This window comes from Nilaparvata lugens, chromosome 2, assembly GCF_014356525.2.
Source record: "Nilaparvata lugens isolate BPH chromosome 2, ASM1435652v1, whole genome shotgun sequence".
Classification (NCBI taxonomy): Eukaryota; Metazoa; Arthropoda; class Insecta; order Hemiptera; family Delphacidae; genus Nilaparvata; species Nilaparvata lugens.
Genome location: NC_052505.1, coordinates 68518985 through 68535102, shown reverse-complemented (window position 1 = coordinate 68535102; position 16118 = coordinate 68518985). Strand labels below are relative to the sequence as shown.

The 16118-nt window shown below is 33.0% G+C and overlaps 1 protein-coding gene and 1 long non-coding RNA gene across 2 annotated transcripts in view; one reads left to right on the top strand and one right to left on the bottom strand.

Moving 5' to 3' along the window:
- LOC111062228 (dynein heavy chain 10, axonemal) overlaps positions 1–16118 on the bottom strand; it is a 74500-nt gene that overhangs the window by 22666 nt on the left and 35716 nt on the right. Inside the window, exons 25-40 of the mRNA XM_039421522.1 lie at positions 15721–15879; positions 14192–14428; positions 12983–13144; positions 11936–12176; positions 11338–11486; positions 10628–10767; positions 9913–10108; positions 6901–7134; positions 5479–5705; positions 4697–4796; positions 3770–3939; positions 3568–3659; positions 3223–3348; positions 2573–2826; positions 1770–1958; positions 710–882 (exon numbers count right to left, since the gene is read on the bottom strand). Of these exons, the coding sequence (XP_039277456.1) occupies positions 710–882; positions 1770–1958; positions 2573–2826; positions 3223–3348; positions 3568–3659; positions 3770–3939; positions 4697–4796; positions 5479–5705; positions 6901–7134; positions 9913–10108; positions 10628–10767; positions 11338–11486; positions 11936–12176; positions 12983–13144; positions 14192–14428; positions 15721–15879 (2849 nt within the window). The remainder of the gene's footprint in view (positions 1–709; positions 883–1769; positions 1959–2572; positions 2827–3222; positions 3349–3567; positions 3660–3769; positions 3940–4696; positions 4797–5478; positions 5706–6900; positions 7135–9912; positions 10109–10627; positions 10768–11337; positions 11487–11935; positions 12177–12982; positions 13145–14191; positions 14429–15720; positions 15880–16118) is intronic.
- On the top strand, positions 546–7061 carry LOC120349954. The gene is made up of 3 exons (XR_005570535.1): positions 546–638; positions 2101–2212; positions 6926–7061. It is a non-coding gene; the product is annotated as an uncharacterized LOC120349954 (long non-coding RNA).

The following is a 16118-nucleotide window of genomic DNA, read 5'->3' as shown; positions in this document are numbered from 1 at the left end:
ATGGGATTTATTATGTTGTGTTTATTATAATTGGTTTTCTTTGTTTGCATATGGCATATTCTCAGTATTCTTCTCATTATTTTTTTTACTACGTTTCCCAATGTGCAAACCGTGAATTGCAGCATTGAAACTTCACGTGAATAGTGCAGTGCTGCCATATTTCACAGAAGCCAGAAAGCCTGTAACTAATTGTGTGAGAGAAAGAGCAAAAAAGAGAACTTGTTATTTTAATAGACGGCATTTGAGCAAGGTATGGTTCGCGGGGTAATGTTAACGGCTTTGCAAAAGCATCAGGCTTCAGAGACCCTAGATGGAGGAAGCTCTCTACACAATAAGATTATTCATGAATGAGAGAGTTGCAACGTATCACCAACAATGGAAAGAGCATGTTGAACGTCAGCTGATATGTCGGCTGTGTTATGCTAGAAGGACGTAACTCCAAAAATCTCTTTGTGTATCTTTTCGGATCAACATGTTGCTTTTGAGAAGATACAAAATAGCATCTGCTGCTTATAAAAAGATACATTTTCAAAAATGTCTGATGTTTTTGAACGGGTAGTATTGTAGTCAGGTAGGCAAAGCTATAGGACCCGGACTGTAACATTATCCATAAAGCCCCGTGCGTGCTACAAACTAAGGTAGGCTACTCAAAAACTGTAATTGCTGAAGAAACTCAAGATGCAAAGCAGGAAGTATGTGATTGATTTACCTGAGCGCTCTCATAAGGACGACATTCTCAGGCAGATCGTCAGCACTGCGCTTCAACTCGCCAGCCATTACAAGAACCGATTTCAGAGCTCGAAGCCCAAAATCGTAATGGTACTGCTTTGAAAGCTGTTCTTTTGCCAGCTTGTAGAGAACCGTCATCTTTTTCGCCAATACCTAAACGATAAAAGTTAGAACATATTGCTCACTGTACCATTTCATTAATTTTCTTTCAATTGTCTCATACTCCATAAATTAACTGGAGTCCTTAGGAAGGACGTAATCTTAAAAGAAAAATAATTAAATTATTTGTAGTGACATTAAGTCAGTAGCACGGAATGAAAGTATAATTTTATCACAGTACTCGAATAAATTCTATGAATATCACTATTCTGATAAGATTTTATCACTGAGAGCAGTATTTATAAGAGTTACTTAGTTGGAAGTATGACTAAACTTAGTTGTATTTTTATGTAAGTTGGATTTGGTAAGATTGTAGAACCTTACTTGCTAAACAAGTAAATCGTGCTCTCGACTGAGCAATGTTCATGAATATGATCCAACATATAGACTATTTACTCTCTTCCAAATATGATAGAATAATCAATTTCTAGGACAAGAAAGCAATTTCGATTTCGAAGTCAAAAGCAAGAAATTTGTAGACTGCAAATTTCCTCAACAAATATATTTTTTCCTAATTCAGGTTTATTAAAAAAAATGAAGTCAAACATTTAAAAAATATGAATGGAAATTGAAAAGAAAAATAGAAAAATACTACTCTTAATTGAAATTCTTCATTGAAAAGTTGAAATAAATACTTCAAGTAAAAGTTGCTAACAACTAATTTTAAGCATTTATAACACTCAAAAATATACATTCTATAAGATTTTCATATCAATTTCTCAATCATTTGTCTATTTGATTTCCACACTAAACTGCCTCAACATAAAATATGATTTTTATTAATATTCTTCGAATATTGAATTCAAATTTATTAATATAAATTTATCAATTTGGCACAACATACACATATGGTTTTACTGGTTGAATTTGTTATTTCTCACCTTTGCCTCAAGAAATCCTTCTGAGAACAACATGATTTGACAGATGAGTTCCAGGTCAGGCACAATACACACCACAGGACGAAACAAGGCTTTGACAGACTCTGGCAATTCGGTTCTCCCCGCATACCCAGGATTCATCGTAATAAATATTCCCACCTTATTGTCAAGGCTGATCTCCTCACCTTCAAACTGCAATAAAAATCAAAAGTTTACAACAGCTTTTTAAAGCTTAGATATGTATATCATCAATAAAAATTACATAAGCTGAAAAGCTACACAATAACGTAAAAATGATATTGTTATGATGTATGAATGGATTTATTATTTTCAGATATGTGAAGCATGCCACCAAAAAACTCTTCATCAAATAGGAATACTTATCAGAAAGCGATGCGAGTTCCAAGGACATTTCTGTTGCCGATAAGTGTTTGATGGATTTCAAGGTGGGCCTATAGGTTACGAAGATAATATAATACTTATTACATAAATTACATACAATATATCTACTTGTTTCGTGTTGCAAATAAATACTGCTAATTGGAAATAAACAAAACAAAAATAAGTTTTTGGATGGGAACTAGAGTTCCTCCCTTAAATCCGTCCCTGTAATATGTCTAATGGTTACCATTTGATAAGAGATTGAAAACAAATTAATAAAATTAAATCCTACTATTAAAATGGAATGAATGAATTGATTGAAAAAAGTTCGGCAATAATTGCTACATTGCTAAACAAGCGTTGAAAATTCTAGAGATTGAACAAATAAGAAATGTTTCTTGAGTTGAAGCCTTTTTCAAGTTTACCAAGAATCGTTTGGCATTCATCAGCAATGCTGTGCGAATGGATTGTAGTTGACTTGAAATCACAGAAAGCACTGAAATGTCAATTCGATTGAATTCGTCGAAACATCCCCAGGCTCCACACTGGCATAGGCCATTCAAGATTTTCCCAAATGCAAGAAAATCCATTCCCTCTCCACAATTGGTCACCATACATAAAAGACCTAAAGCCTTTGCCAAATCTTTTGTCGTTTCAGTTTTGCCAGTGCCAGCAGGACCTGAAATCATAAATTACTGCTGTCAGAAAAAAATCCAAAATAAAATATTTGCTATTCAAATAATATTTTTAGATGTTACTGATTATGAGGCCTATTAATAACAACATTAACTTTTGCAATGCACCATTCAACTCAATAAACATTGTATGTGAGGGTTAGCTACTGCATGATTAAAAGTAGCAATTTTATTATGTCTGTACAATTAAGTTTTTGTTTTGAATCAGTAACAATAAGCTATTGAGAATGTAATAAATTTAAAACCAACTCTTGAACATTTACTTGTAGATGAGTGTCGATTCTACCATTTTTTCAACATTTGAAATACAAGAATTATAAATTAGAATTACCAAGATGATATTCACAATTGATTATGATGAGAATTATGATGAGTGTTACCTGCAGGAGCACCTCCCAATTGCATTGATAAAGCTTGAGTGATGGTCAAATAGATTCTATCAGTGAGTGGTGTGATGACAAGCCTACCATTCAGACCCATGTATTCATATCCATACTCGAACTGCCCTGTCATTCAAGAAAAAATAATTTCAAATTGTTATTTTCAATACAGAACCTTCTTATTTATCATAAAAATCTTGAAGTGTCGGTAAGAGCTAAAATAATATTGATGAAGAATACAGGTTGGATCTTTATGTGTGGTTACATTATGAATGAATAAATCTCAATTATTTCATGAAAAACTGATAAGATGTATAAAGATAAGAGAATTATTATTATTTTTACCAGAACACTGTTGGATCATCAAATTGTCGAATACTTTCATCCAATAGAATCTTAGTTGACTTTCCCATTGAAATTCTCCGTTATCCAAAATACTGAAAAAAAGAAAAAAATATCAACAATAGGAAAGGTTTGTAAGAGGTATGGGAGATATAACAAAATTGCAAAAGCTTCAAATGGAAACAGATGATTGAAAAATGCATACCTATCTCTCACAAAGCTTTCAATGATGTCTCTCGCATGAACGTCCACAATTAAAACAGTGTTGAACTTTCTCCGGTCATTTTTTTGTAAGTTACTACGAACTCTGACAACCAGTTCATCAAGCTGCTTATTGACCTGTAGTAGATACTCCTTCATCGCATATTTGTTTCCCTGAAATAGTAAATAACAGAAGTTTATAGAACACACATAACATAGGACATTATGTTACTAGAAATGGATCAAGAAATCTTCTAACAAGATGGTGCTCCACCTCATTTCGCAATTACTAAATAATGACAAACTTCATGGCCGTTGGATTGGTCGTGGAAGTGATTTTTTAGATTGGCCGGGATGGCCAATGATTGATCGGGGTGATCACCAGATTTAACTGTTGTGACTTCTTTTTATGGGGTTACTTGATGGAGAAAGTTTATACCCATAAATTCAATAATGATGTGGAACTAAAACGATCAATAGAAGAGGAACTTCTCCGGATACCGCGGAGTTTCTTTGTAAGAGCTTACGAATCATTTCTCAAGCGCTGTTATCAGTGTGTTGCTGTGGATGGGTTTCAATTTCAATAATTTTGGACTTTTAACGTTTTTTATTAGGCCTTGTTCTAGTTGTTTCATTCAAAAGTTATATTGCCCTTAAGTGCAACAATAAACATATTTTATAAAACCAAAAACACCTTTTTGTTTCTATAAAGGCTAGGGAGTTGAAATTTTCCCAGGATATTTTTAGAACCTACTTTGAAACTGTGTAAAATTTAAAAATGTTTGGTGCATGAATGGGCACGTAATATAAAATCAAACGTGCATGTAAACCTCTTCGTGGGACACCCGGTATAATATGTATATTAAAATGTATTACTAGAGTGATGAATTACTATTATGCAAATGATGAGGTTGTACTGAAGTAAGTATACCTGCTTGATTTTGTTGAACACATTTTCGACTTCTGCGGTCCACCACACTTGATTGGCTGCCAAGCATACCATTCCTAAGTAGCCTAGCATCCATTTCGTTCTAGAGTAAAAAAAAAACATTGAAAAATTTGGCATTTTCTTAACTGATTGCAATCCATCATTTCAATATTTGTATACTATTTTTCCACATACCATTAGAAAAAAAAAAAAAAAAAAATGTAATGTGGGATAATTTTATTTATTACTAAGCATGCCTGAGCCATGTCTATCATTACATTGAGAGGAACATCTAATATGAGGTATATTTTCTTCAAAATAATGGGCAGAATAAAATATAATCGATGGCTCTATAACAGAATGGCTCGATTTACCTAAACTCTCGATTCACGATCGAGTCGAATTGAATCGTAAAACGATTTACGATTAAACCTAAATTTTTTAAACTTATCAGAGACGCCTATTTTGAAAAAGAGCCTTCTCTAATTGATTCTCGTGGCATTTAATCACAGTTAAAATTAAATAAGTTTTTGTGCAACCAAGCCTGTAAGAAATAAAGAGACTAATAAGTTAGAGTTTATTATGCTTTTATATTTAATATTTCTTTCCCTGAATATACTTCATTAGAAGAATACTTCGTTTCTCCAATAGTATTTCTCATGAATTTGGCAAATCTATGATATTATGTAAGCTTGTTTTAGCAATGGATAGATATTTGATTATGTCGGAAGGATTACTCAAATTGAAGAAGTCGATTTTTCAATAAATCAAGTATTTTTCCTCACCTTGGTTGTCGAATCTTCCCGTATTCATGAATAGCTTTTTTAGTAATATATCTATTGCTCTTGCGCATTTCATCTAGTACGAGACACATCCAATTTTCAACTTTTCCTTTTACTTTGACTGGATAGCGGAATTCCATTATTTCTTTTTCACATGATATCATTGCTTTGACACTGTAATTTCCTTGAGCATCAGCTACTAGGTCCAGACTACCCACATTATCAAACATCTGAAAGATCATAAATGAACATCTTAAACGAAGATTTCAACAAAAATCTAAAAATAGAAAACAAATTATCAATAATATTGATATACTATTTTTTCATATATTACTCTTACCAACATTATCAAACTTCAGAAAAGCATAAAGTGTTCATTAAAATTAGATTTCATAAGCTTTGAAGTTTTTTTATTGCGGATGATGTTCACATGAGCTTTTTGCTTGCGCGTGGGTAATGGATAGTGCAACTTCTATGCTATCGGCATGATTCGAACCCACGAACGAGGCGGTGCTAGCAGACCGAAGTTTGTAACGCTCATTACCACTTGACCAACCCAGCCTGCCAAGTAGATTTAGGTTACAAGTTACAATAAGATTTTAAAATCTAAATACTTAGATTTAGACCTAGATCAGCTGTGCTTTTAGAATTAAGTTTGTTTTTCGGTAATTCTTAAAAATTATATTTTTAATATGTGAATATTTCCTATTTTAGTTATAATAATGTGAAATATTTCTTCCATGTTTAGTTTTGAAGTATCTAAATTTGAAAATCTTGTGAACATTTTGAAATGACTGAAAATTTTGTGAATTGAAGAGCTACAAGACAACCTATATCGGACTATGTGTTATCGAAATTTGGGAGAGGAAAAGCACAAGGTTACCTTATTTTTCCTCTCCCCATCATTTTGATGATGTACTTATTGTACTTATTCACTCCAACAAGAAATTCACACACAATTCAAGATTTTTTCATGATTTCAAAAATACACGCATAATTCCAAGTTTTCTCCCGGTCTGTGGACATCCTAAATCTGCAAGTAAGTCCCATCAAGGTTTGATATTCATCAAGGCTTAACCAGGTTTCGTGGTTAAGTGGTAGAGTGGACATTACTGTTCAAACTTCGCCACAACAAATAAATCAAATCAAGTTTTATTCAATGACAACATTTACATTACAAATTCCGTTACACAAATTCTATTATAAATCATTGAATACAATACTATTTGCTTAAGAAAATTCTTGTTTGCACAGGAGTGAAATACATTCAGAACTCAACTAAAATTCTTATATATAAAGTCAAATTAAAATACTCATCTGAATTAAGTTTAATTATCATAATTCTTCCCGCACACGCCAACACACACCCAAAAATAAAAAACAAATAAAAAAGTTATTCTATTCTATATGTCATAGGTGATTGACCTTGACAATGTGTTGCTGAACGCAGGACGGATGACTGCTGCCGAGGATGGAGAGCAGCTCGTCGTCGGAAAGGAAGAAGAAGCGGGGGAAGGTGTTGCGCTTGGTGTCGAGGTAGTCGTTGAGTGACTTCTGGCAGACGTCGAGGCCATCAGACAGGCCGACCAGGTCGAGCAACCGGTCACCACTGCTGCACTGCTCCACGGCCAGCGGGCGCCGGGCTGCCTCCAACATCACCTACAACAACAACAACAACACGCCATTTCACATCTATTCAGCACAAGCATTTACAATATATTGATAAGAGAAAAAAGAAGAAGAAAAATCTGGTGTGGTACACTCACACAACTTTCTTTGCTCATTGAACTGTAAGCCTCATTCTTGAACGAGAATAATATAATGATGATTGGCAACAACATATTTGAAACTACGATCAGACTACTATATATGTAAATATGAAGAAAATAAATAAAAATCTTAGTACCCTTTTTTTAAAATATTTTATCACGACATGTTTCGGTCATTTATGCCATTTAGTGACTTGAAAATGGCATAAATGACCGAAACATGTCGTGATAAAATATTTTAAAAAAAGGGTACCGGTACTGAGATTTCTATTTATTTTCTTCATATTTATATTACAAGTAGGCCTAGCCCTATACAGGAAAGAGATAAATCCTTTGTGTAAATTGAGAAATTCGATGATTTTTTCAAAAGTCGTCAAAACAGCTATTCTACAGATGAAATATCTCGACTATGACTATGTTCTTTTTATAAACTGCTCTACCTACCTACCTGATGCACGCACGAGAAGGAGGTTACACAGTCGGACAGTCCATTTCTCAAGGATGGGGTGGAACCCCCATTAGTTTCCCAGGAAAAAGACACATGCCAGTTGATAGAGCTGATAAATAACTATACAGGGTATGAATTTGAAAAAAATCGGTCAAGTCATTGTTGATAAAATCGTAAAAAACATGGTTTTTTAGTAATTATCTGCCATTTTTCTCAAGAATATTACGGAGCTCCTGCAATTTTCCTAGAAATGAGTCTCATGTCAGTTGATAGGGCTAATGAATAGCTAGCTATTCATGGTATAAATTTGAAGAAAATCGTTAGAGCCGTTTTCGAGAAAAACATGGTTTTTTAGTAATTATCCGCCATTTTTTTGAATTGAATTGAATTTCTTATTGACGGATCGTCATGGTATAAGGACCTTAAGTTTAAAATTTCAATCGGTTGATTAGGAATGGAGTTTTGGTGTTCACAGACATACACACACACACACACACACACACACACACACACACACACAGACCAATACCCAAAAATCATGTTATTGGACTCAGGGGACCTTGAAACGTATAGAAAACTTGAAATTAGGGTACCTAAATTTTTTTTGGAAAGCAATACTTTCCTTACCTATGGTAATAGGGCAAGGAAAGTAAAAAGAATAAGAGGAGTAGGGAGAAAAATGGGAAGAGAAAGAAGGAGAAGAGGAAGAGAAAGAAAAAGATGGAGAAGAGGAAGAGGAAGAAGAAGATGAAGAGAAAAAGGAAGAGAAATAGGAAGAGGAAGAAAAAGAAAAAAAGGAAGAGAAATAGGAAGAGGAAGAATAAGAGGAATAGGAAGAGGAAGAAGGAGAACAGGAAAAGGAAGAAGAAGGAGAAGAGGAGGATGAATTGGAAGAGGAGGAAGGTTAAAAGAAAGAGAAAGAAGAGGAGAAGAAGGGGGAAAAATGGTGTATCAAAAATGCTAACATCAAAAGCTAATCTCCTTCAAGACATACTGGAAACAGGTCAGCCCGAGTTCAGAGAAAGGTTGAGAGACAAAACTAGGTTATTTTAGTTATTAATTGTATGCAATCAATAGTTCATTTAATAGTGCATAGAATTGCATTCAATGAGGCATGCAATTAATAGTCCACACAGCAGCTGATTTTTACCAAGTTACATTGAGATATTAATTGCATGCGCTATTGCATGCAATTATCAATACACTCGAAAGCTGATTCATGATGAATAATTCTATAGTCTGGTTTTTACGATAGTATTGGCGTTAGAAGGAAACTCCTTTTCCTTTTGTATTATTCTTAAAATGCAAAATTTCAAAAACCCTATATATACGTCGACGCGAATTCAAAAAGGAACATACATGTCAAATTTCATGAAAATCTATTGCTGCGATTCGTCGTAAATGCGGACATATAAACATTTAAACATAAAGAGAAATTCAAAGCCGTCGACTTGAATCTTAGACCTCACTTCGCTCGGTCAATAACAGGAATCGCCATCATAAAGGATGAGAAAGGTACCATCACAAAGGAGGAAAAGGTCTTATTCATAGTATCGACTGAATAGGTCCAATGTTCATCAATTCATTCATACAACTAAAAATAAAAATTATGATTGGGTATGAACAAAAGGCTTAGTGTACAACAGTTTATTACTTAATCGTTCTATCTGCATGTACTAACTGCATGTACTATCTGCATGTGCTATCTGGTAGGTAATGTGTGAACTTCAAGTGGAAGCTAGAATAACGCGGTAAACAATTGCAATTTTAATCATACGGATGAAATTCATAGAAATGAAGTTAGAGTATTATTACTATACTCTAAAATTGAAATTTTAATAATACGTATGATTAATAATTGAATCGGAAGATATAATAATTATACTCTAACTTCATTTCATCAAGTACATTCGTGTGATTAAAATTGCAAAGCTTTACCGCGGTATTCTAGCTTCCAATTGAAGTTTACAATTAATATTACACTTGAATTATCAGCCATCAATATGTTTAAATCTTACTTTGTAATAAGCATGTTTGAAATAATAAGAGGTGATTAAAAATAGATATTGATATAGATTTATAGACAAGCGAAATTCTGTGAAGTAGAAGAAATTCTATTCAAATGTTATGTTTTTCAAACAAAAAAGGTCAGGTCCTGCTGCATAGTAAGAAAAACAATTAGTCAATATTTGTAGCGCATAAGCCTAAAAATATACCCACGCGACGATAAAATTTGTCGAGATCATCAAATTTTTTGGCTTCCTCAGGTAATTGCAGTCGTATATCCCCACCGATGAAAATACTTTCAAGATACAGCCATTTGCGTTGGACGACTACCCAAAGTTCCAACACATCAGTCATCATCGAAAGTGTCTTTTCCCACTTTTGCACCTCGGGTAGAAACGGACCAACATATCTGAAATGATCAAACAATTATGCGTATTAGAGACTATTAATTGATTCATTTATAAAATAGAAGGTGAATATTATTCAAAAGCAGAATGAGAAATAGTTATAACTAACAAAATAGTACAATTTAATAGTCAAGAATCAATCATTTTTATCGTCATGAAACTCTACATTGCATTGATCAAAGTCGTTATCAATGGTAATACATAATATCAAATAGAATATTGCTAAGAGTAATTTACTTTACATGAACTGTTAAGTTCATCTTACGATTGTCAAAATTAAATTATTTATTACATTTTTCCATTTTCTACACATAATCCAATTAATTTGACTATTTGAACAGATGTATCTAAATTACCGTCGGACTTTACAACATCTCATCACTGACTTGTAATGTTTCCATATCAAAACAATTTTCTCAAATCCAAAAACAAAAATTATTTTTTATCTAAAAACTATTGTACTTGAGTTTGCATAGCAATTATAGATTACTCTCCAAACTATAGTCAAGTAAAAATCTTACTGTGATCCAGCCATGCTTTGTAGATTCATAGCATTGTCATCGAGAGTGACTAAAATTTCACTGATGTCGCCCAGGAAATAGCCACGATCTTCGTCTCCTTTCATGTGTGGCAGCACTTGCAATGTCATAGTTCGCCAAACCTGCAATCAACAATAAATTTTATATTCTGTATCAGATCAGATCAAATCAAATCAAATTTATTTCCATTCAAAATACAGTTCACAAACATATATATATAAATATTATATTTTTATGGAAAAATTAGAGTTGAAAAATTAGAATCTCAAACCAGATCGGGTTTTAAAAAATTGAGTAGTGACAAAACTTTGACAACAAAATAATAGAGAACATGTTTTGAATAATAGAGAACATGTTTTGAATAATAGAGAACATGTTTTGAATAATAGAGAACATGTTTTGTTAGTCGGGAGTTCAAGTGTCTGCGAATGCTTATAGAAGTTAGTAGCACTAGTTTTTCATAATATTTGTTTTCAGAGTGATTTTTTTATATTAAATAGCATCATTCAGTGTCAATACATTTAAAGATCACTAATTGAATTTTACGGTGGAAAGTTCCATCACTGTCAGTTAATTATTGGGAGAATGTTACTCTAACAACGAACTTTAATCCTCATTCCATTTGTAAATGGAAATGTAACTGGATTGAAAACTATAGATATTTGAGGATCAAGTTACGCTAATGATCTTACTTCAACTATTTCATTGACGCCATTTTCTATGCCCAACTCCTTGACTGCTACACCCACTATTTCTTCACATATATCCTTATGGTTATGCAGCTCCATAGAAAACATGTTTTCCAGGGTAAATCGGTCAACAGCCATATCAAATTCCTTTCCTGTAAGAAAAAACTTGTCTCAAACAAGAATTCCCACATTTTTTAAAAATATGATTACAAATTATATAATTATAGGAAATTTCAAAAGAGGATTAGAAGTGAATTATGAACATAAGTGTAGTGATTTTATTAGTGGAGAGCTTCTCTCGGAATAAGTATGTTAAATTATGCATTCAAGCATTGAACTCTCGAAAACAATATAATCAGGTCCACACAAAAATACTTCAATTATTCATAATAAAATATTTCAAGCTCGCATACCTGAGAACCTCTCAGATTACTCAAAAAATGGAATGGAGAAAAACCATTTTGACTATGGATAAATTACTTAAAATTCTCAATTGAAAAACAGTAGCCTACTGTAATGAGTGGTCACATATAGTAGAGAATCATTGATCAATTATAAAATTGAGCTGTTTAAATCTTTCTACTTGTTTAAATCTTTCTACCTGTTCTAATCATCAACTCCTTCCAATGTCTTTCTCTTAGAGCGTCATTTTTCATTTCAATCATCAAAGGTATAGAGTTCTTGAATTCTCGCATCTGTTTTTCAAACGTGACTGCAATTGCCAAATCCTTAGTTTCCTTTGGGAACAAGCGGAATTGTTTCAAGAAACCATCGATCCCCTCTAGAAGCACCTGAGGATTGAGATTTGCCCAAAGGGTTTTTGACCATGATGATCTGGTAGCCTGTTTTAATGAAGAAAATGAAAAATATAGTGACTAATGAAATTAATTAAAATCAAATTGATGAATATCTATTTGATCAGTAGTCAATAAATTACAAGAGTGATTATTTTTTGACGAATTTGTCAAATAAACAGCGTACAACAAATTGAAACGTTGAATTTTTTCAAGTAAGAATATGTACGAGTGAGAAAATATATTAAATAATCTTCAAAATAACACTTCCTCAATCGGATGAGAAGTGTGTCTTATCTATTCATCATAATGAATTGTAAAGTGCCAAAAAATTAAGCCCAGAGATAAAAAATTGAGCACCCAACTGAATTCAATATACATCTGTATACACTTGAAATTTAGGATTAAGTTGTACTATGTAACTCTACCTATTCAATAAAATTATAGATTGTAGTAATATTTTTCTCCATTTCAACTAACCTATCACCTAAATGTTAGATTCATGTTGTATTGTAACCATCCAAACTCACTTATTCTCTAAAATTATATTATAGTTATATTCGACTATCTGAATTCACTCATCTGCTGATTGTATTGTAGTATCCATCTCAACTCACTAATTAGTTGAGATTGGATTGTAAGTAGCATTTATCCATCTCAACTCACCTACTTGTAAAAATGTTTTATTTTATATTTATCAACAAATAATCATGTAATAGCCTTAGCTTGATAGCCAACAATTCAACAGACATTACGGAAGCATCAGTTGTAAAAGTAAATTGAACGTTCTAATTCTAATGAATTTGTCCACCCAGCAAGGAAAATGCTGTGATTGGAGCTGTATGTGAACTGACCATAACATCTTGATAGAGTTCGTAGACAGTCTGCATGCGGAGGTAGTCGTTGTAGGTGCGCGTGAAGTGCGAGTAGTCAGCCGGCTCCAGATCGAACAGGCGTTCGGCTTGCTCCATCCGAACTTTCTTCTTGATTATGTCGATAAACAGATCAGCATACACCTGCATACAAACAAACATTTTTCCTGCTTTCAAAATTTATGAATTGAAAATTCCAACCTCTCTTATTGATTATGACGATGAATAGATGGCATACATCTACATACAAACAAACATTTTTCTGCTTTCAAAATCTTTAAATCTGAAATTCCGACCAGTTTTGGATTAAGTCTGCAGCTCTCTTTCAGTCATGAAAATATGATTTGTTAATGCACGAGGGCAGTTTGAAAAGTTTTCGACCTAACGATGAATATTACAATCTCTTGAACAAGATCTGGTGTACGGTATATTTTTGTAATATTTTTAGGTACTCACAGGTACGCGTAGTATTCATCTTACAGTCAGTCGATGTCGTATGTTGGGTGCCGTGTCTGCTCAAGTCAGACCAAAACTTTTCAACTCCAACTCTGTTGGTACAGTTTAGGCACGAATAATCTGAGTTATGGCCCCATGGGACTAATATTTAAATATACATTACTGCCAATCCAAAACTAAAAAATCTGTGAACTGTCAAAGGCAAAAAAAAACTTTTTGACTGAAAACAGTTTTTGCAACTCCGTATTCATATCAATCGAATTTCTTCAAAAGCCCATACAAGATTATACTATATATTACCTGTCAATATAAAAGCATCGTGGAAAAACCATCAAATTTGCTAATAAAAACCTGCATTACTAACGCCACGCTCTGTCCAACACTTTCTCACAACTTACTAGCTATCATGACAAAATACACAAATAATTACTCTATAACCTACTTAACCATCCTTCTTACTTTACAGATTAAGTCATAAGCGACTTACTCTTGTCCCTTAATCCAGAAAGTACTCTTTAAGGTGTACTTAGTAGTTTTTCGTGAACGGCACCCAACAACCAACATCGACTCGCTTAAACGACTGTAACATAAATACCATACGTCCAAAACGGCTGAAATTCTAATAAAGCTAGTAGAATATGACCATAGAATTACAGTAGGTATTGTTCACGAGAGTTATCATCTCCATGATTGAGTCGGAAACTTTCCAAGAGAAATATGGTCATTTCCACCCACCACCATGAGATCCAATCCAGCTTCTAAGCGTTCTCCAACACAGCCTGGCCCTTCGGAATAAAACTTTTTGATAACACCATCCAAATAGACCAAGAAATTCTCAATTTCTTGTTTGGAAACTTTTGAGAAATCAGCTTTTGCAGGCTCCATTGCGTAGGACCGATAAATTGCCTCATCAAACAGTCGATCCCACTCTTCTTTCATCACAGAAGATAGATCGAGATCATTCTCTGGAATCTGGAGAAAAATGATTCTTTATTAAGAATGATGCAAATAATTATAAAATTTACACTAGACACAGTACAACAGATATTTTGTGAATTTATCCATATTAATATGAAATGAAAAAGATTTTGTCAGTTCCACAAATAACTCTAGTTTGATTTTAATAAGTAAGATGAACAATGTATTCAATGTCATTCAAGAAGCAAGAAGATATGGTTTGTTCTGTTGAACAAAATTTTGTTTAAATTTCTTGTTTTCAATCAATATCAGTATATTTAAGATACATCTAAGCATTGATTTGTCAGACATTTGTCTTATACATTAGCAGATTAGAGATAACATGATAACATTGCTCGAGTATTTTATATTCTTTGAAATGAGCTTGGGCTATGAAGATAGTACGGACAATTGACTCTGAAAATAAAAATCTGTCTATATAAGATTCAAGAAGAGCAATGTGTTAAATACTAGTGAATGAGACAAACTGAACAAGCTAAATGGTCGAGTTTTTAATAATTGCTACAGCAATATTCACATGTCACATCAATATTTAAATAAAAATGAAGTATTTAAAAACAGATTCACTTCTTATTAATTACATTATCGAAATCGAAGATTACTAGTGATCGTGGGGCCACCACCGGGCTGTAGATCTCGTTTAAAATGCCGCTGATATTCTGTCAGCTGTTCTATTGAAATTTGAGGTTGGAGTTGATTATTTGAAGTATTATTATTATTCGTGGATACAATATTACAAATCATATAAATATGATTGGTATTCCTCAAGATTTTTCCTCTCGTGAATATTGTTTCTATTTATAGCATACACATGTTATGTTAATTGGACATTGTATATTGTAATGATTTACTGTAATATTAAGCACGTATTCTACCTCACCTTACGGAGGATAAAGAAGTTAGTCAATCTTATTGTACAAAGAACTCTATCTTTATCATGGTTCAAAGGAAGTGTGTTTAAAATTTGAAGTTGATTAATGAAAGTATTCGAACACAAACCCACAAACGGACACTGATTCGAGCCTCAAATCAAAAGTAGGAACTCGCAATGCTAGTTCAATAATTAGAAAAAAAAGGAAATCGAATATTGCAATTATTCATCGAATTTTATTCCAGCTATTTCTAATGTAGTTAATATTAATCAATTATTATAAATTTATTAGGAATTTCGATCTATTATTTACTCGAAGTTTATATTATAATTTACAACGATTACACGAGTTTCCAATAATTGGAATACACTCCATACTGCTAATCCTAATCGAGAGATTAACACATGATAATACCTTCACTTTATGGACTTTCAGTACATGAAATCTTTCGTCAACTTCTCTGAAATGCAGCTCGGCATCAGTTACCATTTTATTAACATCCTGGACGGCTTGAAGCACCTTCTTGAATGTGTCCACATTGCTCACATTCAACTGCAGCTCTCCACCTATGTCCTATTCCAAACACGAAATTCAAATATATCATATCCAAAAAACAACAAAGGAATAAAGATTGTAGCATTTGGATCAACTTTGGTAAAAAAATATCTTATTTCAAAGAAAATATAATCGATAATAGTAGGTAGGACTACCGTCACAGAGAAGGAAAAGAATCCTTTCTACTTTGTGGTACCATATAATCCTTCAGATTATATCTGGATACCTCAACTTCATTTATTTGCCAATAGTTTGAA